General features: G+C 38.6%; 1 protein-coding gene across 2 annotated transcripts in view; it reads left to right on the top strand.

The window, feature by feature from the left end:
• Window positions 1–24536, top strand: part of TBC1D12 (TBC1 domain family member 12) — a 149376-nt gene that overhangs the window by 90421 nt on the left and 34419 nt on the right. For both annotated transcript variants that reach the window (XM_010368128.2, XM_030941414.1), the window contains exons 4-6: window positions 10912–10994; window positions 14569–14686; window positions 17361–17467. In XM_010368128.2, the coding sequence (XP_010366430.1) occupies window positions 10912–10994; window positions 14569–14686; window positions 17361–17467 (308 nt within the window). The remainder of the gene's footprint in view (window positions 1–10911; window positions 10995–14568; window positions 14687–17360; window positions 17468–24536) is intronic.

The raw sequence follows: 24536 nt of genomic DNA, 5'->3' as shown, positions 1-24536 counted from the left end.
TACAGTAGCTCCATTTTTAGTTTTCTGAGGAACCTCCAAACTGTTCTCCATAGTGGTTGTACTAATTTCCATGATCTCCAACAGTGTACAACGGTTCACTTTTCCGCATGTCTTCTTCAGCATTTGATATTACCTGTTTGATAAAAGTCATTTTGACTGGGTTGAGATGATATTTCATTGTAGTTTTGATTTGCATTTCTCTGATCAGTGATGTTGAGCACCTTCGAATATGGCTTTTTGCCATTTGTATGTCTTCTTTTGAGAAATGTCTATTCAAATCTTTTACCCATTTTTAAATTGGATTTTTAGATTTATCCCTGTGGATATATAAGCTTGAGCTCTTTATGTATTCCAGTTGTTATATTAATCCCTTGTCAGACAGGTAGTTTGCACATATTTTCTCCTATTCTGTTTATTGGTTTTGTTTTTGTTTGTCTTGCTTTGCAAAACGTTTTTAACTTGATGTGATCTCATTTGTTCATTTATGCTGTGGCTGCCTGTGCTTGTGAGGTATTAATCAAGAAATCTTTGCCCAGTCCAGTGTCCTGGAGAGTTTCCCCAATGTTTTCTTCTGGTAGTTTCCTAGTTTGAGATCTTAGAGTTAAGTCTTTAATCTATTTGATTTGATTTTTATACATGGTGAGAGATAGGGGTCTAGTTTTAGTCTTCTGCACATGATAATCCAATTTTCCCAGTATCATTTATTGAAGAGACTGTTTTTTCTCAAATGTATGTTCTTGGCACCTTTGTCAAAAATGACAGATTATCAGTAGATGTATGGATTTGTTTCTGGGTTCTCTGTTCTGTCCATTGGTTTATGTTTCTGTTTTTATGCCAGTACCATGCTGTTTTGGTTACTGTAGCTCTGTAGTATAATTTGAAGTCAGATAATGGGATTTATCCAGTTTTGTTCTTTTTTTTTTTGAGATGGAGTTTCCCTCTTGTTACCTAGGCTGTAGTGCAATGGCGCGATCTCCGGCTCACTGCAACCTCCGCCTCCTAGGTTCAAGCAATTCTCCTGCCTCAGCCTCCCAAGCAGCTGGGATTACAGGCCACCACACCCAGCTAATTTTGTATTTTTAGGAGAGACTGGGTTTCTCCATGTTGGTCAGGGTGGTCTCGAACTCCCAGCCTCAGGTGATCTGCTTGCCTCGGCCTCCCAAAGTGCTGGGATTACAGGCGTGAGCCACTGTACCTGGCCAGTTTTGTTCTTTTTGCTCAAAATAGCTTTGGCTATTTTCAGTCTTTTTTGGTTGCATATAAATTTTAGGATTGTTTTTTCTATTTCTGTGAAGAATGTCATTGGTGTTTTGGTAGGGTTTGCATTGAATCTGTAGATTGCTTAGGGTAGTATGGACATTTTAACACTGTTGATTCTTCTAATCCATGAACATGGAATATTTTTCCATTTTTTGGTGTCCTCTTCAATTTCTTTTATCAGTGTTTTACAGTTGTTATTGTTTTAAGTAAAAGAAGACCTTTTACTTATTTGGTTAATTCCTAGGTATTTAATTTTATTTGTGGGTATTATAAATGAGATTACTTTCTTATTTTTCAGATTGTTCAGTGTTGGCATATGGAAATATTACTGATTTTTGTCTTGATTTTTTATCCTGCAACTTTACTGAATTTGTTTATCATTTTTAATAGTTTTTTGGTAGAGTCTTTGGACTTTCCAAATATAAGATTATCTCATCTGCAAACAAGGATAATTTGATTTCTTTCTTGACAATTTGGATACCCTTTATTTCCTTCTCTTGTCTGATTGCTCTAGGTAGGACTTGCAGTACTATGTTGAATAACGGTGGTGAAAATCTGCAGCCTTGTTTTGTTCTAGATTTTAGAAGAAAGGCTTTCAGTTTTTTCCTATTAAATATGATACTGTGGGTCTGTTGTATATGGCTTTTATTATTTTGAGGTATGTTCCTTCTGTCCCCAGTTTTTTGAGGGCTTTTATCATGAAGGGATGTTGAATTTTATCAAATGTTTTTTCAGCATCAGTTGAAATTATATAGTTTTTGTCTTTCTTTCTATTGAGATGATGTATCACATTGATTGATTTGCATATATTGAAATATACTTACATTCCAGGGATAAGTCTCACTTGGTCATGATGAATTATCTTTTCAATGTATTGTTAAATTCAGTTTGCTGGTATTTTGTTGAGGATTTTTGCATCCATATTTGTCAGGAATATTGGCCCGTAGTTTTCCTTTTTTTTTTTTTTTTTTGATGTGTCTTTGTCTTGTTTGGGTATCAAGGTAATACTGGCCTCATAGAATGAGTTCATAAGAATTCCCTCCCCTATTTTTCAGAGTAATTTGAGTAGCATTGTTGTCAGTTCAATTCTTCTTTAAATGTTTGGTAGAATTCAGCAGTGAAGTCATCAGGTCTTGGGCTTTCCTTTACTGGGAGACTTTTAATTACAACTCCATAATTAAATGTTTTGTTCCATTGTAACTTGCTATTGGTCTGTTCAGGTTTTGTATTTCTTCATGATTCAATCTTGGTAGGTTGTATGTGTCTAGGAATTTATCCATTTTCTCTGGATTTTCCAATTTATTGGCACAGAGTTGCTCATAGTAACCACAAACAATCCTTTGAATTTGTGTGGTATCAGTTATAATATCTCCCTTTTCATCTCTGATTTTACTTATTTGATTCTTCTTTTTTTCTTAGTCTGGCTAAAGGTTTCAATTTTAAACAAAATTTTAAAGTTTGTAATTAGTTTTCTAATTACTTAAAAACTAAAAAAAAGCCGGGCGCGGTGGCTCAAGCCTGTAATCCCAGCACTTTGGGAGGCCGAGACGGGTGGATCACGAGGTCAGGAGATCGAGCCCATCCTGGCTAACTCGGTGAAACCCCGTCTCTACTAAAAACTACAAAAAACTAGCCGGGCGAGGTGGCGGGATCCTGTAGTCCCAGCTACTCGGGAGGCTGAGGCAGGAGAATGGCGTAAACCCGGGAGGCGGAGCTTGCAGTGAGCCGAGATCGCGCCACTGCACTCCAGCCTGGGCGACAGAACGAGACTCCGTCTCAAAAAAAATAACAATAAAAAACAAAAACAAAAACAAAACAAAAAAAAACAAAAAAAAATTCTTAGTTTTTGAAAAGTTCTTTTCAAAAAACCAACTTTTTGTTATGTTCTTTTGTATTGTTTTCTTTGTTTCAATTTCATTTATTTGTGCTCTTTTTCTTTTTTCTTCTTCTTCTTTTTTTTTTTTTTTTGTTGTTGTTGAGACATGGTCTCACTCTGTCACCCAGGCTAGAGTACATTGGCATGAACATGACTCACTGAAGCCTTGACCTCCCAGGCTCAGGCCATCTTCCCACCTCAGCCTCCTGAGTAGCTGGGACTACAGGCATGTGCCACCATGCTCAGCTAATTTTTGGGTTTCTTTTCTTTTACTAATTTTGGATTTGGTTTGCTCTAGCTTTTCTAGTTGCTTAAGATGCATTGTTAGGTTGCTTATTTGAAGTTTTTCTTCTTTTTTGATGTAGGCACTTATAGCTATAAATTTCCCTTTCAGTGTTGCTTTTGCTGTATCTCATAGGTTTTGGTATGTTTTATTTCCATTAACGTTTGTTTCAAAATATTTTTAAATTTCCTTCTTAATTCCTTCAATGACCCACTGGTCATTCAGGAGGATACTGTTTGATTTCCATGTGTTTGTATAGCTTACAAAATTCCTCTTGTTACTGATTTCTAATTTTATTCCATTGTGATTGGAGAAGATGCTTGATATTATCTCATTTTTTTGAATGTTTTAAGACTTGGTTTGTCTTTAACTAAGGAAGTAACATATGGTCTATCCTTGAAAATGATCCATGTGCTGAGGAGAAGAATGCATATTCAGCCATTGGATGAAGTATCTTGTTAATATCTATTAGGTCTGTTTGTTCTATAGAGCAAATTAAGTTCAGTGTTTCTTTGTTGATTTTCCGCCTGGAAGATGTGTCCAGTGCTGAGAGTGGTGTGTTGAAGTCTCTGACTATTATCGTATTGAGGTGCATCTCTCTCTTTAGCTGTAATAATATTTGCTTTATATACATGGGTGCTCCAGTGTTGGGTGCATATAGATTTACAATTGTTATATCTTCTTGCTGAATTCACCCCTTTATCATTATATAATGACCTTCTTTGTCTCTTTTTATAGTTTTTGTCTTGAAGTCTATTTTGTCTGACATAAGTATAGCTACTCTTTCTCCTTTTTGGTGTCCATTGTCATGGAATATCTTTTACTCTCCCTTTCTTTTCAGTCTATATATGTCTTTATAGGTGAAGTATATTTCTTGGAGGCATCATATCATTGAGTCTTTTTTTTTTTAAATCTATTCAGTTACTCTATCTCTTTTGATTGGAAAGTTTAGTCCATTTACTTTCAATGTTATTGGTAAGTAAGAACTTACTCTTGCCATTTTGTTATTTGTTTTCTGGTTGTTATGTGATCTTCTCGTCCTTCTTTCCTTCCTTCCAGTCTTTCTTTTAGTGAAAGTGATTTTTTTTTTCTGGTGGTATGATTTAATTTCTTGCTTTTTATTTTGTGTTATTTGTCATATTTTTTTTATTTGAGGTTACCATGTGGCTTGCAAATACTATCTTATAACCCATTATTTTAAACTGATGACAACTTAACATTGATTGCATAAGCAAACAAACAAACTAGCAATAAGAAAACTAATACAAACTTTACACTTCAACCTCATCCTCGTGCTTTTTTGTTGTTTCACTTTTTTTTTTTTTAACTTTTTGTTGTTTCTTTTTTAACTTCTATTGTTTCTCTCTCTTTTTTTTTTTTTTTTTTTGAGACAAGGTCTTGCTCTGTTGCCCCGGCTGGAGTGCAGTGGTGCAGTCATCGCTCACTGTGGCCTCTCGGGATCAGTTGATCCACCCACCTCAGACTCCCAAGTAGCTAGGACTACAGGTGCATGCCACCATACCCGGCTGTTTGTTTTTTTTTTTTTTTTCTTCTTTCTTTCTTTCTTTCTTTCTTTCTTTCTTTCTTTCTTTCTTTCTTTCTTTCTTTCTTTCTTTCTTTCTTTCTTTCTTCCTTTTCTTTCTTTCTTTCTTTCCTTTTTCTTTCTTTCTTTCTTTCTTCTTTCTTTCTGTAAAGATGAAGTCTTGCTATGTTGCCCAGGCTGATCTCGAACTCCTGGGCATGAGCAGTTCTGCCATGGCCTCCCAAAGTGCTGGGATTATAGGTGGGAACCACCATAATGGCCAACTTGTTGTTTGTCTTTATGTCTTATTTTATTGCCTATGTCTTGAAAAGCTGTTGTAGGTATCATTTTTTTATTGGTTCATTGTTTAATATTTCTACTTAATAGTAGGCTGGGCACAGTGACTCACTCCTGTAATCCCAGCACTTTGGAAGGCTGAGGTGGGTGAATCACTTGAGGTCAGGAGTTCCAGACCAGCCTGGCCAACATGGTGAAACCCTGTCCCTACTAAAAACAATACAAAAATTAGCCAGGTAAGGTGGCACGTACCTGTAATCTCACCTACTCAGGAGACTGAGGCAGGAGAATCACTTCAACATGGGAGGCGGAGGCTACAGTGAGCTGAGATCCCACCACTGGGTATTGCTGTTTGTTATTCAGGGCCCAAGGGGTCTTTTTGTTTGTTTGTTTGCTTTGAGATGCAGTCTCGTTCTATAGTCCAGACTGGAGTACAGTGGTGCGATCTTGGCTCACTGCAACCTCTGCCTCCTGGGTTTGAGCAATTCTCCTGCCTCAGCCTCCTGAGTAGCTGGGATTATAGGCACATGCCACCACACCCGGCTAATTTTTTGTTTTTGGTAGAGATGGGGTTTTACTATGTTGGTCAGGCTGGTCTCGAACTCCTGACCTCCAGTGATTTGCCCGCCTCGACCTCCCAAAGTGCTGGGATTACAGGTGTGAGCTACCGGCCCGGCCTCCAAGGGGTCTTTAGTCAGCATGTGATGAATCCTGCCAGGACTGGATTCTTCCCTTCAAGGCAGCAGGTTCACTTCTATTCTAGGGTGTCTCTGGAAATGTCATCCAGGAGCTAGGACCTGAGATGGGGGCCTCACCACTGCCTGGTGCCCTATCTTACTGTGGCTGAACTGGTATGTAAGATGCAAGACAAAGTCCTCTTTACCCTTCTTTCTCCTCTCCTCAAACGAAAGAAAGGAGTTACTTTTGTTGCTGCAGGCTTCACTGGGATTGAGAGAGGAGTGGCATAAGCACTCCCCCAGCTGTCCTGTCTGGTATTTCAGTATGTCATGTACTACCCTAGTCCACTGGCTCTAAGTCCAGCATAGCATCAGTGCATCAGGACTTGCCCAAGAATTGCAGTCCTTGTGTCCTAGACTGTCTTTCAAGTTCACTTAGGATCCCAGAGCACTTTAACCTGAGATTGCAAGGCTTGCTGAAACTCAAGTTTCAGCTTATGGGATGGGCACTTCCCCTCTGGGCTAGTGCTGTTCAAAATGGTCCCTCTGTGGGTAGGTGCTGACTGAGTTCAGCATGATTTTGCTTTCCATGTGATAGGGCAGCATTAAGTTCAATGCAAAATTCCTCAGTCACTGTGTTGTTCCTCCCCTGAGTGCATGGGTTCTGTCTCCTAGCCAAGAAGCCACTGCCGGGGGTTGGGAGAGGGGTGGTGTTGGCAATTTAAGACTGTCTTTCCTACCCTCTTCAATGCCTCTTGGGTGATATGAAGTTAAAACTAGGTACTGTGATTGCTCACTTGATTTTTGGTTCTAATGAAAGTGCTTACTTGTGTGCAGATAGTTAAAATTAGGTGTTCCTGCAGAGTGTACAATTGGTGCAGGCTTCTGTTCTGCCATCTTTCTTCACCCCCCATCTTGGCTTTTGGCATGCCTTCCTCATTAAGCTTACTCTTTTATTTTTGGCTTTTGATTTTAAATTGAGAGATATGGGACTCTTCTTTTCACCTGAACACTTAGATGTTATTGTAGAGTTATTAATTGGCCTAATTTCAATGTTGTTGTATCTCAAGAAATAGGGATGCCTGAAGAGATGGAGAGAGATGGGAATGGTCAGTCTGTGGAGCAGTGAGACACACGTTTGCCTTGGCACACAAATTTGCCATCTTATGTTAGCACTGTGTGTGGTGCCCCAAAACAATTAGAATAGTAACAACAAAAATCACCGATCACAGATCACCGTAACAGATACAATGATAATGAAATAGTTTGAAATATTGCAAGAATTGGCTGGGTGCGATGGCTCACCCCTGTAATCCCAGAACTTTGGGAGGCCGGGGCAGGCAGATTACCTGAGGTCAGGAGTTTGAGACCAGCCTGACCAACATGGTGAAACTCCATCTCTACTAAAATTACCAAAAAATGTAGCCAGGCATGGTGGTGGGCACCTGTAACCCCAGTTACTCAAGAGGCTGAGGCAGGAGAATTGCTTGAAACCAGCCGGGAGGCGGAGGTAACAGTGAGCCAAGATGATGCCTTTGCTCTCCAGCCTAGGTGACAAGAGTGAAACTCTGTCTCTAAAGAAAAAAAAAAAAGAAATATTGCAAGAATTACTATAATGTGAGACAGAGACACACAATGAGCACATTATTAGAAAAAGGGCACCGATAGACTTGCTTGACATTAGGGTTGCTGCAAACCTTCAATTTGTAAAAAATGCATTATTTGCAAAATGTAGTAAAGCAAATCACAGTATAGTAAGGTATGCCTGTAGTGTATTTATAACAGCTATTTTATCATCCTTGTGTTATAATCCTATTATCTGTGACATTTTTATATTGTGACTGTTGATTAATTTTTCTTCTCATTATGCATTATGTTTTTCTGCTTCACATCTCTGTTTTTATTGAATGTCAGACATTGTGGTTTACATATAGGTGGATGCTGGACTTTTTTGTGTGTTCTTTTGGATACTTTTTGGCTTTAGTCTGGTTTGCAGTTTTTTGGAAATGGTTTGATCCTTTTGACCTAATCTTTGTTAGAGTGGTTCCAGAATAGCTTTTAATTTAGGAATAATTTGTCCTCACTACTGAAGCATTATTCTTCTAAGGACTCTACCTAGTACTCTTATCTGTCAAGAGGTCTTTCCACTCTGGCTGGTCTTGTGTGAGCTTTAAGAATGTCCTATTTTTTTTTTTCTGGCGATTCTTTCTCTGGCCGTAGTTTAATCACACACATGCACAGATCAGTACTCAGCCGGAACCTTGAGAGGACTCTTCTGCAGCTCCCTTCTTTTCTGGTTTTCTGATTTGTAACTTTTATTTGTTTTGTTTTTTTTTTTTTTTTTTTTTTTGAGACGGAGTCTGGCTCTGTCACCCAGGCTGGAGTGCTGTGGCCGGATCTCAGCTCACTGCAAGCTCCGCCTCCCAGGTTCACGCCATTCTCCTGCCTCCGCCTCCCAAGTAGCTGGGACTACAGGCGCCCGCCTCGTCGCCCGGCTAGTTTTTTGTATTCTTTAGTAGAGACGGGGTTTCACCGTATTAGCCAGGATGGTCTCGATCTCCTGACCTTGTGATCCGCCCGTCTCGGCCTCCCAAAGTGCTGGGATTACAGGCTTGAGCCACCGCGCCCGGCCTGATTTGTAACTTTTAGCTGTCTTGGACTCTCCAACTCTAAACTGTCTCCTCATGTTAGGAGGATTGATGGACCACTGAGACCTGGAAATGTCAGGTACTTGTAGGGTTACCTTGCTTATTTCTTTTCTCCAAAAGATCACTGTCTTGTGCTGCCCAGTGTCTGTTGTCTGGAAACTATAGTTTAATATATTTTGTCCATTTTCTAATTATTTAAGGGGAAAGGGTAGACCTGGTTTCTTTTATTCCATTATAGCCTGAAGCAGAAGTCTTAACTTTTATTCCTCCCTCCTACAACTTACCTCATCAGTTGACTAATTTGAGAAGAGGAGGAAGAAATTTATAATTTGAAAATTTGTCGCATACCTTTTTCCACACTAGCCTGTCGAAAAGCAAAAACTGACTCCTAAAACTGGACATTATTGTGATTATATTTGGATAAGTGGCAATATAGCAGTGTATTTCTTTTTGTATTTTTTATATATAAATCACTGACTCTGTGAAGCCATTGATTTGATAAACCAAAAAAAGGTATAGTAGTTATCCCTTATCGGCGGTTTTGCTTAAAGCAATTTCAGTTACCTGTAGTCAACTGTGGTTTGAAAACATTAAGTGGAAAGTTCCAGAAATAACTTAATTTTTAAATTGCGTGCCATTCTGAGTAGCGTGATGAAATCTCACACTGTCCTGCTCCATCCTGCCAGGGACATGAGTTCAGTTTATCTGAGCTATATACACTACCCACCTGGTAGTTCACTTAGTAACCTTCTTGGTTGTCAGATTGACTGTTGGTGATACCACAGTGCTTGTGTTCAAAGAACCCTTGTTTTATTTAATAATGCCCCCAAAGCTTAAGAGTAGTGGTGCTGACAATTCAGATATGCCAGAGAGAAGCTGTAAAGTTCCTCCTTTAAGCAAAGAGGTGAAAGTTCTCTAATTAATAGGAAAAAAAAATATGCTGAAGTTGCTAAGATCTATGGTAAGAATCAATCTTCTATCCATGAAATTGTGAAGAATGAAAAAGAAATTTATGCTAGTGTTACTATCGCACCTTAAATTGCAAAAGTTACTGCCATAGTGCATGGTGTTTAGTTATGATTGAAAAGGCATTAAATTTGTGGGTGGAAGATCTGAACAAAAATGTGCTCCAATTGATGGCAACATGTTGTGCTGGGCTAACTTAATCTCAATTAAATTAAACTTTATCATAGTTATGTATGTATAGGAAAAAACCTGGTATATATAGGGTTTGTTATTGTATGAGGTTTCAGGCATCCACTGGAGGTCTTGAAACATAACTCCCAAGGATGAGGGAGGGCTACTATATATGCAAATGATGGATTATCCAGTTTTTAGTTAAAATGTTGCCTTAAAACTCTAATTAGTGGAAAGCAGTTTGATAGTTTGTTGTAAAGGTATATCCACATTTACTATATAACCCAAGACTTTTGTTTAACTAAGGGAAATGAAAGCAAATGTCTACACAAAAACTTGATGTTAATATTTATAGCAGTTTTATTAATTATGGCCCCAATCTGGAAACAATCCAAGTGTCCACCCACATGGATAAATGGAATACTACTCAGCAATGAAAATGAATACATTACTAATATAACAACATGAATGATTTTCAAAACTGTGCTGAGCAAAAGAAGCCAGACATTAGTCCTTCAATGTAAATTAAAAACAAAACAAACAAACAAAAAGAACAAACACAAGAGTCTATAAAATTCTTGAAGAAGAAACAAATTAATCTATAGTGGTAGAAATCAAAGAAGTAATTTTGTGAGGAGGGTAAGTATTGGGCTACCACAAGGAAACTTAGTGGAATGATGGGAATGTTCTATATCTTGATTGGTTAGTTAGCTGCACAGGTATATGCATTTGTCAAGACTCATCAAACTACTCTTAAAATATGTTTATTCATTTTATTATATGAAAATTATATCTGAAAAAAGTTGGCTAAAGAAATCTGAAATGGACTGGGCTCAGTGGCTCACACCTGTAATCCCACCACTTTGGGAGGCTGAGTCAGGAGGGTCGCTTCAACCCAGGAGTTTGAGACCAGCCTGAGCAACATAGTGAGACCCCATATCTATTTTTTTAATCTGAAATGTTTAAATATATGCGAACTTATATACACATGTCATAGAAATACACACACTCACAAACACACACCACATATTAACAACCTGGATTCTGATTCTGTTCTAAAATGCACAGTTCTTTTCAGCCTTTTACTTCCTTAATGTCTGAAATGAGGTTAGTTTAGAAATTCTTTGTATCTGGGTGTAAAAAGAAAGAAGTTAGTAAGTTTAAAGTTAATCTTTTAAAATTGTCTTGACTTAAGTCATTTTTTTTTCCAGAAATCTTCCTGCCAAATCTGTGGAAGAAGCTTTACGTCACCGACAAGAATATGATGAGATGGTGGCTGAGGCTAAAAAACGAGGTATAAAATTTAACTCCAAATGGTATAATTTTCTGATTTTAATAGGAAGATGGATGGTAAAATTCATCAAGTCTGTCTTCAAGATGATATTGAAATCTTTTTTTTTTTTTTTGAGACAGGGTCTTGCTCTGTTGCCCAGCCTGGTGTGCAGTGGTGCACTCACAGCTCACTGTAGCCTGACCTCCCAGGCTCAAGCAGTCCTTTTACCTCTCAGCCTCCCAAGTAGCTGGGACCACAGGCACGTGCCACAACACCTGGCTAGTTTTTTGTATTGTTTGTAGAGATGAGTTTTTACCATGTTGCACATGCTTTTATTTTTCTGTACTATTTTTATAATCAAGTTTGTTCTAAAGGAGGAATAAAATGACATACCAGGATCATAGTTTTTCTGCATGTACTTTTACAAAACTAGTAGGAGGAATCTTGAGATTACAGTCATAAAACTTGGACTACTACTATCTGAGTTTATAAATATAAAGATAATTCATGAATCTATTAATGAATTTCACTTTTTATCATTTTTATATTTTATAGTTAATAATTTCTAATTATTTTATAATTTAATAATTTTAACTTTCTTATGACTGTGAGAATATGATTTGAAACTTAAATACTCTTTTGTGACTTACAGAGTCTCTCCAGAGGCCCAATTGTGTCATTTGATTAGGCACATAAATGCATACTCTTGTGTGTATAAATTTACATATTCATTCATTCATTCTCTTCTCCAACCAAAAAAATAATATCAAGATAATTTAACAGTGTTTATTTCCTGACAGTTGTTATTTCAGGATAAACATACATTTTTAGAAGATATTGCACAGCTGTATACATTTTTAGACTTAACATCTAATACCTTATTAACAACTGATATTTTTTCCTTTGACTTCAGTGAATGGAACATTGTAATGGTATACAGTTCTGCTTTATGGTTCTATTTTGGAAATGAAGTTATTTATTTAATGTTAAGTAAAAATAGGATATATAAGGCTAGTTATATCTTTCTAAAAGACTTGCTTATTTAAACATTAGTTGAGTGTAGTTTACTATACGGAATTCGAAATATTTCTGACATATCCAATTAAGTTTTTATTTATTTATTTATTGCTTATTTTTATTTTTTTGAGACAGGGTGTTGCTCTGTCACCCAGGCTGCAGTGCAGTGATGCGAACTTGTCTCACGGCAGCCTCAGTCTCCCAGGCTCAGGAGATCCTCTCACCCCAGCCTCCCAAGTAGTTGGGACCATAGGTGTGCACCACCATGCCCAGTTAATTTTTGTATTTTTTTGTAGAGACAGGTTTCGCCATGTTGGCCAGGCTGGTCTTAAACTCCTGACCTCAAGTGATCCGCCCACCTTGGCCTCCCAAAGTGCTGGAATTTTAGGTGTGAGCCACCACATCCAGCCTAAGTTTTTATTTTTTATTATGTATGTATTTATTTTAGAGACAGGGTTGCACTCGTTGCCTAGGCCGGAGTGCAGTGATACAATTAGAGCTCACTGCAGCCTCAAATTCCTGGGCTCAAGCAATCCTCCTGTCTCAGCCTCCCTGGTAGCTGGGATTGTAGGTGCATGCCTCCACACCCAGCTCTTTTTTTTTTTTGAGACAAAGTCTCACTCTGTCACCCAGGCTCGAGTGCAGTGGCGCAATCTCAGCTCACTGCAACCTCCGCCTCCTGGGTTCAAGTGATTCTCCCACCTCAGCCTCCAGAGTGGTGGGGATTACAGGTGCCTGCCACCAGGCCCAGCTAATTTTTGTATTTTTAGTAGAGACGGGGTTTTGCCACGTTGTCCAGGCTGGTCTCAAACTCTTGACCTCAAGTGATCCACCTGCCTTGGCCACCCAGAGTTCTGGAATTACAGGCGTGTGCCACCATGCCCAGCCCCAGCTCATTTTTTAAAAGTTATTTTGTAGAGATGGTGTATCTCTGTGTTGCCCAGACTGGTCTCAGACTCTTGGCCTCAAGCAGTTCTCCCACCTGGGCCTCCCCAGAGTGTGTTAACTGGCTCCAGTTAAGTTTTTATTTATTTTTAAAGTTTTTACTATATGATTACTATGTAAGATCGTTTTTGGTACTGGATGATCTTTAAAGCATGTTATGATAGGAATAATATTGAACTGAGAAATCAGATGGCCACAGCTTTAACCTTGTTTGATACTACCTGGGTGTGATACTCTGAACAGGCCTAATGTTAGTTTTCTCATGCATAAAGTGTGAGAGGCAGGTCAGCTTAATCAGGGTTTTGAAGCTTCTCTTTCATCATTTTTTTGTTGTTGGTAAAGTAGTGAAACATTTCGCTCAAGAAATTTTAGAGAATATGAATACATGAAACAAATAAAAGAAAGTAGAGATTGTTGGCCAGTTGCGGTGGCTCACGCCTGTAACCAGCACTTTGGGAGGCTGAAGTGGGTGGATCACGAGGTCAGGTATTTGAGACCAGCCTGGCCAGCATGGTGAAACCTTGTCTCTACTAAAAATACAAAAAATTAGCTGGGCATGGTGGTGCGACCCTGTAATCCCAGCTACTCGGGAGACTGAGGCAGGAGAACTGCTTGATCCCGGGAGGCAGAGGTTGCAGTGAGCCGAGATCGCGCCACTGCACTGCAGCCTGGGTGACAGAGAGACTCTGTTTCAAAAAAAAAAAAAAAAAAAGAAAGTAGAGATTGTTTACTTGGCCTTCTGCTTGCCCCTCAAGATGGTTTCTAAGGCATATCTGAAAAAACAGTTTGAAAACAGTTTGGCTGGCTGATCTCTGACATCCTCACTGGTTCTAAAATTACATAAAGTTTTGATTTATGACTCACTTGCCTCTGCATTTGAGACATCTCTTCTTCTGAAATTGTGACCTTTGATTTTCAGAGATGTATTTTCTTGCCCCAACTTTTGCCTTAGAATCTAAGAGATGTACTGTTAATATATGTGTTTTGGGGGACATTTTAAAATTTCAAACTAATTAGTAAAGTGAAACACCATATTAAAAAGTGCTATTGAAAAATCATTTTTGAGTGTCATGTGGGTTATGTCAGAAAATTTATAAACCCTTGTAGGAAAATAGGTATTGGTTAGTTGCCCACAGTTGTTTGCTTTTTATATAGTTAATTCATAAGAAATTTGACTTCATAGGTTAAGTGTAAATAGAAATATGTGATAAAGTAATCTACTTAAATTATTTTTCTGACTTTTTATTCCATTTACTTTTATAGTAGCACAGGAGATGTTATTTTAAAATTATGTTAATAGCTGGGCATGATGGCACACAAGTGTAGTCCAAGCTGCTCAGGAAGCTGAGATGTGAGAATTTTTTTAAGTCCAGGAGTTCAAGGCCACCTGGGCAATGTGGCGAGACCCATCTCTAAAAAAAGAGAAAACAAAAGAAAATTATGTTAATCAAGTTCATTTACTTTCACTTTTTCCCTCCCTTTCTTTCCCTTTCCCTCCCTCCCTTATTTCCTTCTTTCCTCTTATGATAATATTCTTTTTTAGAAAGTCTATTTTGTAGAGTTTAGGTAGATGGAGAAGAGGATTTTGATCTAGCTTATTTGTATTGAAATATTTTTTACTCATTTAAAACAGAAATTAAGGAAGCGCATAAAAGAAAAAGAATAATGAAAGAACGATTTAAGCAGGAAGAAAATATTGCAAGCGCAATGGTAATTTGGATCAATGAAATACTGCCCAATTGGGAAGTAATGTAAGTAAGCAGACTTTTCCTGAATTCCCATTTGTCTCTGAAGATCTCCTGTTTCTGATTCTGTATTTTTATTATTCCCAGCATGTATTTTATGCTTTGGCTAAATTATACTATTAATTCCTGAAAATTTCCATATTTATATCTGTGCCTTTGCTTTTATAAGTCCCTCAGTGTCTACCACCTACTTCCCTTACTGACCATCCTGTGTGTGTGCTAAGTCTTAACTATCCTTTGGGACCCAACTGAAATGCTAATTGATGTATGAAACTTTTAATGTCTTTAGTTACTGTATTTTCTTAATGCAACATACCATCAATTGTAAGATGCACTATTGATGTATTAGCTATTTGGAAAGAAAATATTGAATATGTAAATGCATTATAAGATGCATTTATTAATATTAAAGTGGTTTTTTTTTTTTTTTTTTTGAGACGGAGTCTCGCTCTGTCACCCAGGCTGGAGTGCAGTGGCCGGATCTCCGCTCACTGCAAGCTCCGTCTCCTGGGTTCACGCCATTCTCCTGCCTCAGCCTCCCGAGTAGCTGGGACTACAGGTACTCGCCACCTCGCCCGGCTAGTTTTTTTGTATTTTTTAGTAGAGACAGGGTTTCACCATGTTAACCAGGATGGTCTCTATCTCCTGACCTCGTGATCCGCCCGTCTCGGCCTCCCAAAGTGCTAGGATTACAGGCTTGAGCCACCGCGCCTGGCCTAAAGTGATTTTTAAAGTGCTTATCTCATAATCAAGAAAATATGTTATGTATGATCTTTCCCTTATGTAAATATCTCATCATCATACTTGGAGACTAATATATTTACCTTGCCTTTGCATTTATTTATTCATTTAAAATTTATTTTGCCAGCATCTTTTTAAAGATAAATAATAATTGCATATGTTTGTGTGGTAGTGTGATTTGTTTGTTTGTTTGTTTGTTTTGAGATAGAGTCTCCCTCTGTCACCCAGGCTGGAGTGCAGTGGCGTGATCTCAGGTCACTACAACCTCTACCTCCTGGATTCACATGATTCTTATGCCTCAGTCTCCCTAGTAGCTGGGACTACAGGCACCCGCCACCATACCCGGCTAATTGTTTTGTATATTTAGTAGAAACGGGACTTCACCATGTTGGCTAGGCCAGTCTTAAACTCCTGGCCTCAAGTGATCAGCCTGCCTCGACTTCCCAAAGTGCTGGGATTATAGGTGTGAGCTACTGCACCCTACCGTGATGTTTCCTGAGGTTTTTTTTTTTAAGACGAGGTCTCACTCTGTTGCCCAGGCTGGGGTGTAGTGGCATGATCATGACTCACTGCAACACTGACCTCCCTGGGCTCAGGTGATCCTCCTCCCTCAGCCTCCTGAGTAGCTGGGACTACAGGTACTTGCCAACATGTCCAGCGAAGTTTTGTATTTTTGATAGATATGGGGTCTCACCGTGTTGCCCAGGCTGGTCTCCAACTCTTGGGCACAAGCAATCTGCCTGCCTTGGCCTCCCAAAGTGCTAGGATTACAGGTGTGAGCCACCTGCCTGGTGCAATGTGATGTTTTGATATATGTTTACATTATGGAATGATTAAATCAAGCTAATTAACAAATCCATCAGCTCACATACTTCTCAATATTTTGTAGTAAAACATTTAAAATCTGCTCATTTGGCAATTTTGAAATACACAGTTCATTATTATTTATTATAGTCACCATTCTATGTAATAGGTTACTAACACTTATTTATTCTAATGGAACTTTGTACCCTTTGATCAACATCTCACCTTTCTCCATTCACTTTACCCTCCCCCGCCCATAACCACCATTCCACTCCCCACTTTTATGAGATTGACTTTTTTGGATTTCACATATAAGTGAAATTATGTGTTGATCTTTCAGTGCCTGGTTTATTTCACTTGGCACCATATCCTACAGGTTCATCTGTGTTGTTGCAAATGACAGAATTTCTTTCTTACTGCCTTTTTACATAATATTTAAAAATATGCCTTATCTTCCCTCTCGACTAGAGGGTTGGGGATATCTTCTGCAATGCCTACTGTAGTTGGTACATTGGGAATTTGTTGAATATTGGCACAGTGTGACGTATTATCTGAGGCACTTTACATAAGTAATTATATTTGATTCTTAGAACTTTTATCAGGTATATGTATTTTTACTCCCATTTATAAGGAAACTCAAGGTCAGAGAGGTTAAGTGATTTGCCCAGGGTTATACATTTAATTAATGGTTAAATTAGATTGGATCTCAGATCTATCTGACTTTAAAGCCGACAGTTTTTTTTTTAAGCAGACTTCACTGCTTCTCAAAAACTAGGGCTTTACCCACTGTAGATTCTTGGTTGTTTTGTTTTTGGTACTGAATTGGTGACACATTTTTATGTCCCTTTTATCCTGTCTTTTAAATAGTTGACTGCATATTTCTGATTTCTCATTGGCATTTATAAAACGCATTTCCCTTTAGATTACTGTTGTCCCTTTGGGATCCTATACATCTTGTAGGATGTTGTTGCCTGCAAGCATGAACCCAAAGAAAAGAATGCATTACATACTTAATTCTCAATAGTCCTAAAAATGATTTGATCACTTGCCCATAGACTAAAGATAATCCATCATGCAAGTAGTATTTTTGGTATAAAAAGTAACTTTCTCCTTTTTTCTCCCCCTTTAATTCTAGGCGTAGTACAAGAAGAGTTCGAGAATTGTGGTGGCAGGGATTGCCCCCTAGTGTCCGTGGGAAAGTTTGGAGTCTAGCTGTAGGAAATGAACTAAATATCACTCCTGGTTTGTATTCTACGTTCAGTTACTCCCACATGTAGAAATAGCCATTTACAGAGTCACATAGCAGATTAGTAGAGTGACCATTAAAATAAATGGCCATTACCATATATAATGTCATTTTAAGAGCATGCTTCATCCCCCCAAAACCTGTTATGATTTAGTAAGTTATTATAATTTATATAAGGATTTATGGGTTTTCCTTTAGTTTACAACTATCAATAAACTTCTTGGCATTCAAGTATCAAAAACTTCTGCGATTCTACATGGCAGTGGATAATAAGTATATATATAAAAAGAAAATAGTCAATTATGAAAAGGCTCCACTTTTGCACAAAAAACACGTAAATACTGGAGGAAGGCTAAAAGATTCTTTTCCTCCCTGTTTACCTAACTAAACCAGTCATGTTGGGATTTTTTTTTTTTTAATTTAAAAATTTTAGGCCAGGCGCAGTGGCTCATGCCTGTAATCCCAGCACTTTGGGAGGCCAAGGCAAGTGGATCACCTGAAGTCAGGAGTTCAAGACCAGCCTGACAAACATGGCGAAACCCTGTCTCTACTAAAAATAAAAAAAAAAAAAAATTAGCTGGGCATGGTGACACACGCCTGTAATCCCAGCTGCTCAGAAGGCTGAGGCAGAAGAGTCACCTGAACCCAGGAGGTGGAGGCTGCAGTGAGCCGAGATCGTGCCTGTGCACTCCAACCTGGGCAAAAGAGCGAGACTCTGTTTCCGAATGAATGAATGAATGAATGAATGAATGAATGAATAAATAAATTTAAAGTTTATAACTTGATTAGCTATATAATAACTTTATATATATAACTTGATTAGCTATATAATAACTTTATATATATAACTTGATTAGCTATATAATAACTTTAGCCGGGCATCGTGGCTCATGCCTGTTATCCCAGCACTTTGGGAGGCTGAAGCAGGTGGATTGCCTGAGTTCAGGAGTTTGAGACCAGCCTGGGCAACACGGTGAAACCCCTTCTTTACTAAAATATGAAAAATTAGCCAGGTGTGGCAGTGTGTGCTGGGAGACTGAGGCAGGAGAATTGCTTGAATCCAGGAGATGGAGGTTGTGGTGAGCCAAGATTGAGCCACTGCACTCCAGCCTGGGCGACAGAGTAAGACTCTGTCTCAAAAAAAAAAAAAAAAAAAAAAAGATAAAACTTAAAAGAACAGAAGAAGAAGACTTTCAAAGAGTTATATTATTTTTCTTAAGTTTCTTAAACTTTGTTAGATAGGAGCAAAATGTAGACTAGTTTTTTTGTTTTTATTTTTGAGATGGAGTCTCGCTCTGTCACCCATGCTGGAGTGCAGTGGCGCAATCTGGGCTCACTGTAACCTCCACCTCCTGGGTTCAAGTGATCCTCCTAACTCAGCCTCCTGAGTAGCTGGAACTACAGGTGTGTACCACCACATCCGGCTAATTTTTTGTATTTTTAGTAGAGATGGGGTTTTGCCATGCTGGCCAGGCTGGTCTCAAACTCCTGGCCTCAAGTGATCCACTTGCCTCAGCCTCCCAAAGTGCTGGGTTACAGGTGTGAGCCACTGTGCCTGGCTTGCAGAGTAGTTTTGATGATTTTTTAAAAATTAAGCTGGATGTGGTGGCTCATGCCTGTAGTCCCAGCTACTTGGGAGGTTTAGATGGGAAGATTGCTTGAGCCCAGGAGTTTAAGGTTACAGTGAACTATGATTTTGCTGCAGCACTCCAACCTGGGCTACAGAGCATGACTCTGTCTCTAAATTAATAAATAAATAATTTGGCTGGGCATGGTGGCTCACGCCTGTAATCTCAGCACTTTGGGAGGCCAAGGCGGGCAGGTCACCTGAGGTCGGGAATTCGAGACCAGCCTGACCAACATGGATAAACCCCATCTCTACTAAAAATATAAAATTAGCCCGACGTGGTGGTGCATGTCTGTAATCCCAGCTACTCGGGAGGCTGAGGCAGGAGAATCGCTTGAACCCGGGAGGCGAAGGTTGCAGTGAGCCGAGATTGCACCATTGCACTCCAGGCTGGGCAACAAGAGTGAAACTCCATCTCAAAAATAAAATAGAATAAATAAATAAATTTTTTAAATTAGACAAAATTAGAATAATATCAAATAGAAGAAAGTAAAATACTTTATAGACCAGGCGTGGTGGCTCATGCCTGTAATCCCAGCACTTCTGGAAGCTGTGGCAGATAGATCTCTTGAGCCCAGGAGTTTGAGACCAGCCTGGGCAACATAGCGAGACCCCGTCCCTACAAAAAAATCCCAAAATTAGCCAGGCAGCCCACATGTGTGGTCACACCACTCGAGAGGCTGAGGTGGGAGGATCACTTGAGCCCAGGAGGTGCAGTGAGCTGTGATTTCGCCACTGCATTCCAGCCTGGGTGACAGAGTGAGACCCTGTCTCTAAATAAATAAATAAATAAATAAATAGTTAATAATAAGATGTGCTAAATTGGCCTAAGTGATAATGTTAATGCTAGACAACGGCACCACATAAAGACTTAAGGACTTTAGTATAATACTAGAAATAATATATTGTCACTGTTACTTCTAAAATTTTTCTTTTTATATTTATTGAAAAAAATTAAAGTAATGAGAAATTACAAGTATCTGCTCTTCCACCTGAATTGCTATTCTTGATCCTACTGTAAACACTGTTAGCAATTTGGTATATATTCTTTCTGGTCTTTTTTCTATGTACATAAAGTGTGCATCTACATATGATCAATTTTTTTTTCTTTTTGGCAGTCTCTCTCTCTGTCGTCCATACTGGAGTGCAGTGGCGTGATCTTGGCTCACTGCAAGTGCCGCCTCCCGGGCTCACGCCATTCTCCTGCCTCACCCTCCCGAGTAGCTGGGACTAAAGGTGCCCGCCACCATCCCCAGCTAATTTTTTGTATTTTTTTTTTTTTTTGAGACGGAGTCTCGCTCTGTCGCCCAGGCTGGAGTGCAGTGGCCGGATCTCAGCTCACTGCAAGCTCCGCCTCCCGGGTTTACACCAGTTCTCCTGCCTCAGCCTCCCAAGTAGCTGGGACTACAGGCGCCCGCCAACTCGCCCGGCTAGTTTTTTGTATTTTTTAGTAGAGACGGGGTTTCGCCGTGTTAGCTAGGTTGGTCTCAATCTCCCGACCTCGCGATCCACCCGTCTCGGCCTCCCAAAGTGCTGGGATTACAGGCTTGAGCCACCGCGCCCGGCCTAATTTTTTGTATTTTTAATAGAGACAGTGTTTTACCGTGTTAGCCAGGATGGTCTTGATCTCCTGACCTCGTGATCTGCCCGCCTCGGCCTCCCAAAGTGCTGGGATTACAGGCGTGAGCCACCGTGCCCGGCCCATGTGATCAATTTTAAAGCTTTTCTTTTATTTTACCCCCACAGTTTATGCCATAAGGTTATTCTGTGGCTTTCTTTCTTCACCCTGTAATCTGTCTTAAACATCTTCCATGTTAGTGCATACAAGTCTGCCTCATATGTACTGTAGCTACATTGTATTCCACAATTTGGATGTACTATAATTTATTTAACCATTTTCCTTGTGATAACCAAATCGAAGACATATTTTTTCCTGCCATTCTATAAAAAAGACATATATGTTAACATCCAAGTACTGTTTTTCATCCCTCAAAAGATATTAAAATGAATGAGAATTACCCATACAGGGATGACTGAAAATCATTCATAAATATTTACCAAAGGTCTCAAAAAAATAAACTTTGATTGTTTATTTCAGTTCTAAGAATTTACTCTAAGGAAATAATCAGGATTGGATGCAAAAGCTTTTCTACAATCAGCATTATATATAATTGGACAGAATTATAACAAAAATTTAAATGTTTACCCTTTATCTGAAAGGCAGTGCCAACTTTGGATATTATGATTATGTATGATTTTAAAATTTGATGTTCACAAGTCTCCTGTAATAAACATATTATTTTATTTATTTATTTATTTATTTATTTATTTATTTATTTATTTATTTTGATATGGAGTCTTGCTCTGTCGCGGAGGCTGGAGTGCAGTGGTGCTCTCTCAGCTCACTGCAAACCCCACCTCCTGGGTTCAAGCAGTTCTCCCTGCCTCAGCCTCCCAAGTAGCTGAGATTACAGGTGCCTGCCACCACACTGACTAATTTTTGTATTTTTAGTAGAGACGAGGTTTCACTATGTTGGCCACACTGGTCTCGAACTCTTGACCTCAGGTGATCTGCCCGCCTTGGCCTCCCAAAGTGCTGGGATTACAGGCGTGAGCCACCGTGCCCAGCCAACATGTTAATTTCAAAGAACTTAAAAACTTTTAGAATAGAATTTAAAGGAAGAATTAAGTTTTTATTTAAGTTAGAAAAAATCAGATTTTATATGACTTAACTGTTCTCTCCAAATATAAACTGAGATTACCTTTGCTTTCTGAGTTTGAAACAGATTGAATGTTTTTAACTTATAGTCAGAACTTTCAGTTGGATTTTCTAAATCCATAATAAGAATTTTTGAACATACTGTAATTGTTTAAAGTCTTAAGAATCAATTTTGCAAACAGATAATGAGGTATTGATGGTTATATGAAGTTTTGTTTGCAGTTTTTATTGATAACTTTGGCTTTAGAATCTGAGTTATCTTGATAACTTAGACATTAAAATATTGGTTAAATTGGTGTTAATGTTTTGTGATACTGTAATCAAAAGGTTCTTTTTTAGCTTGAAATTTATAGTTTTGAAACATAACTGAGTCATTTATTTCCAACATAATTTTAGATTTTCTTCACTAAATATTTATGTATTCAAGAATGGAATGTGTGTTTATTCTCTTCTTTTTTTATTAGTGCGGAAAAGAATGCTATAATTGGATTGAAGTACATTTATTTTTGTTAATTGTTTACTTTTGAATGGCTTTAGTAATTTGACTTGTTTTAGTCATTAAGTTTATAATCATGAATAGTAGCTAAGTAGAATAGTAGCTAAGAGTAAGGGCTCTAAAGTCAGTCAGATATGGTTCAAATCTTGGTTCCACCATATATATTAGGTTTGTGACCTCGGGCATATTACTTAACATCTAGAAGTCTTAGTTTTTCTTTATCTGTAAAATAGGGGTAAGAATATGAAAGGATTGTTCTAACAGTTATTTGTGATAATATAAGATGACTAGTGAAAGTTCATTTTGCTGAGAGTATGGATAATATCATAATTCACAAAATCAGAAAGCAAAATATACACTGAAATCAAAGTATTCTCTGTTCAAGTCCAAAGTATCATCTTTAAGCCTGCTTCAAACTCTCCCTTTGCAGATTCAAAGCAAAGTAAGTGTGACATGAGGACCCAAGCATAAAATTGAACTGAGATGCAGGTCTTCTTAACTGTAAATCTTACTGGAGAGATGTCCTTTGATGTTTTGAAACGCATTACCACATTTTTGTTATTGGATCAATTTTATGACTTCTAAAACTGATGGGTTTGTCTGGTGAGCCCCCCGTTTTTTGGACAGTTTTAAAATTTGGGTAGAATATTGAAGGTGACTGTCTTAGAACCAGTTTGAAATTTTTTTTAAAACTTACAATTTTATACCTAATAACCCCCAAATAATTATATGTATAAATTTTAACATATTCATCTCTTCTATGTAGTCATTGATGGAGCCAGGCATCAATAATAGGAATTTTGTCTGGTGTGGTGACTCATGCCTGTGATCCTAGCACTTTGGGAGGCTGAGGCAGGTGGATCACATGAGGCCAGGAGTTCAAGACCAGCCTGGCCAACATGGTGAAACCCTGACTCTACTGAAAATACAAAAAATTAACTGGATGTGATGGCACATGCCAGTAATTCCAGCTATTCGGGAGGCTGAGAATTGCTTGAACCCAGGAGGGGCAGGTTGCAATGAGCTGAGGTCATGGCACTGCACTCCAGTCTGGGCAACAGAGCAAGATCCTGTCTCAAAAAATAATAATAATAATAGGAATATTAAGTTTTTAAAATTTTTTTTCTTTCCAAACCATTAGTAGTAATGAAAAGTAAATAAAAGGGAGAAAAGATTAGAATAGTAAGAGTGTGTTTGAAATATATCTAGTCAGGTATTTGATAATGATACACTTCTTGGCAATATAAGAATACTTGTTATGGTATAGTCATTACTTTGGAAAATTATGCAGTTCTTTAAAAGAAACAGCAGATCTGTATCTACTAATGTGGAACAACCTCTAATATAACAAAGTAAGATACAGATCAGTGCATGAAATATGTTGTCACTTTAATTTTTTAAAAAAGGATTATATATATATGTATATACTTGTTTGTGCATATTTTCATTCTTGGAAGAATTAGAGCTCTGATAACCAGACTCGCATCTGAGGAAAGGAAACTTATTTTTCTCTCTGTACTATTTTGTACTTTTTGAAAAATTTTTTTTTTTTTTTTTTGAGACGGAGTCTCACTCTGTTGCCCAGGCTGGAGTGCAGTGGTACGATCTCTGCTCACCGCAACCTCTGCCTCCCAGGCTCAAGCGATTCTCCTGTCTCAGCCTCCCAAGTATCTGGGATTACAGGCACCTACCACCATGCCCAGCTAAATTTTTTGTATTTTTAGTAGAGACAGGGTTTCACCGTGTTGGCCAGACTGATCTCAAACTCCTGACCTCAGTTGATCCATCTGCCTCAGCCTCCCAAAGTGCTGGGATTATAGGCATGAGCCACTGTGCCTGGCCTCCTTTTTGAAATTTTTAAAAACCATGTTCATGTATTACCTTTAAAAAGGAATAAAATTTTAAAAAGAATTAATTGAGCCGGGCGCGGTGGCTCAAGCCTGTAATCCCAGCACTTTGGGAGGCCGAGACGGGCGGATCATGAGGCCAGGAGATCGAGACCATCCTGGCTAACACGGTGAAAACCCGTCTCTACTAAAAAAACACAAAAATCTAGCCGGGCGACGTGGCGGGCGCCTGTAGTCCCAGCTACTCGGGAGGCTGAGGCAGGAGAATGGCGGGAACCCGGGAGGCAGAGCTTGCAGTGAGCTGAGATCCGGCCACTGCACTCCAGCCTGGGCGACAGAGCGAGACTCCGTCTCAAAAAAAAAAAATAAATAAAAT

This window comes from Rhinopithecus roxellana, chromosome 11 (genome assembly GCF_007565055.1).
Source record: "Rhinopithecus roxellana isolate Shanxi Qingling chromosome 11, ASM756505v1, whole genome shotgun sequence".
In the NCBI taxonomy this organism is placed as follows: Eukaryota; Metazoa; Chordata; class Mammalia; order Primates; family Cercopithecidae; genus Rhinopithecus; species Rhinopithecus roxellana.
The sequence above is the reverse complement of the archived record's forward strand: the minus strand, read 5'-3'. Positions and strand labels throughout refer to the sequence as shown.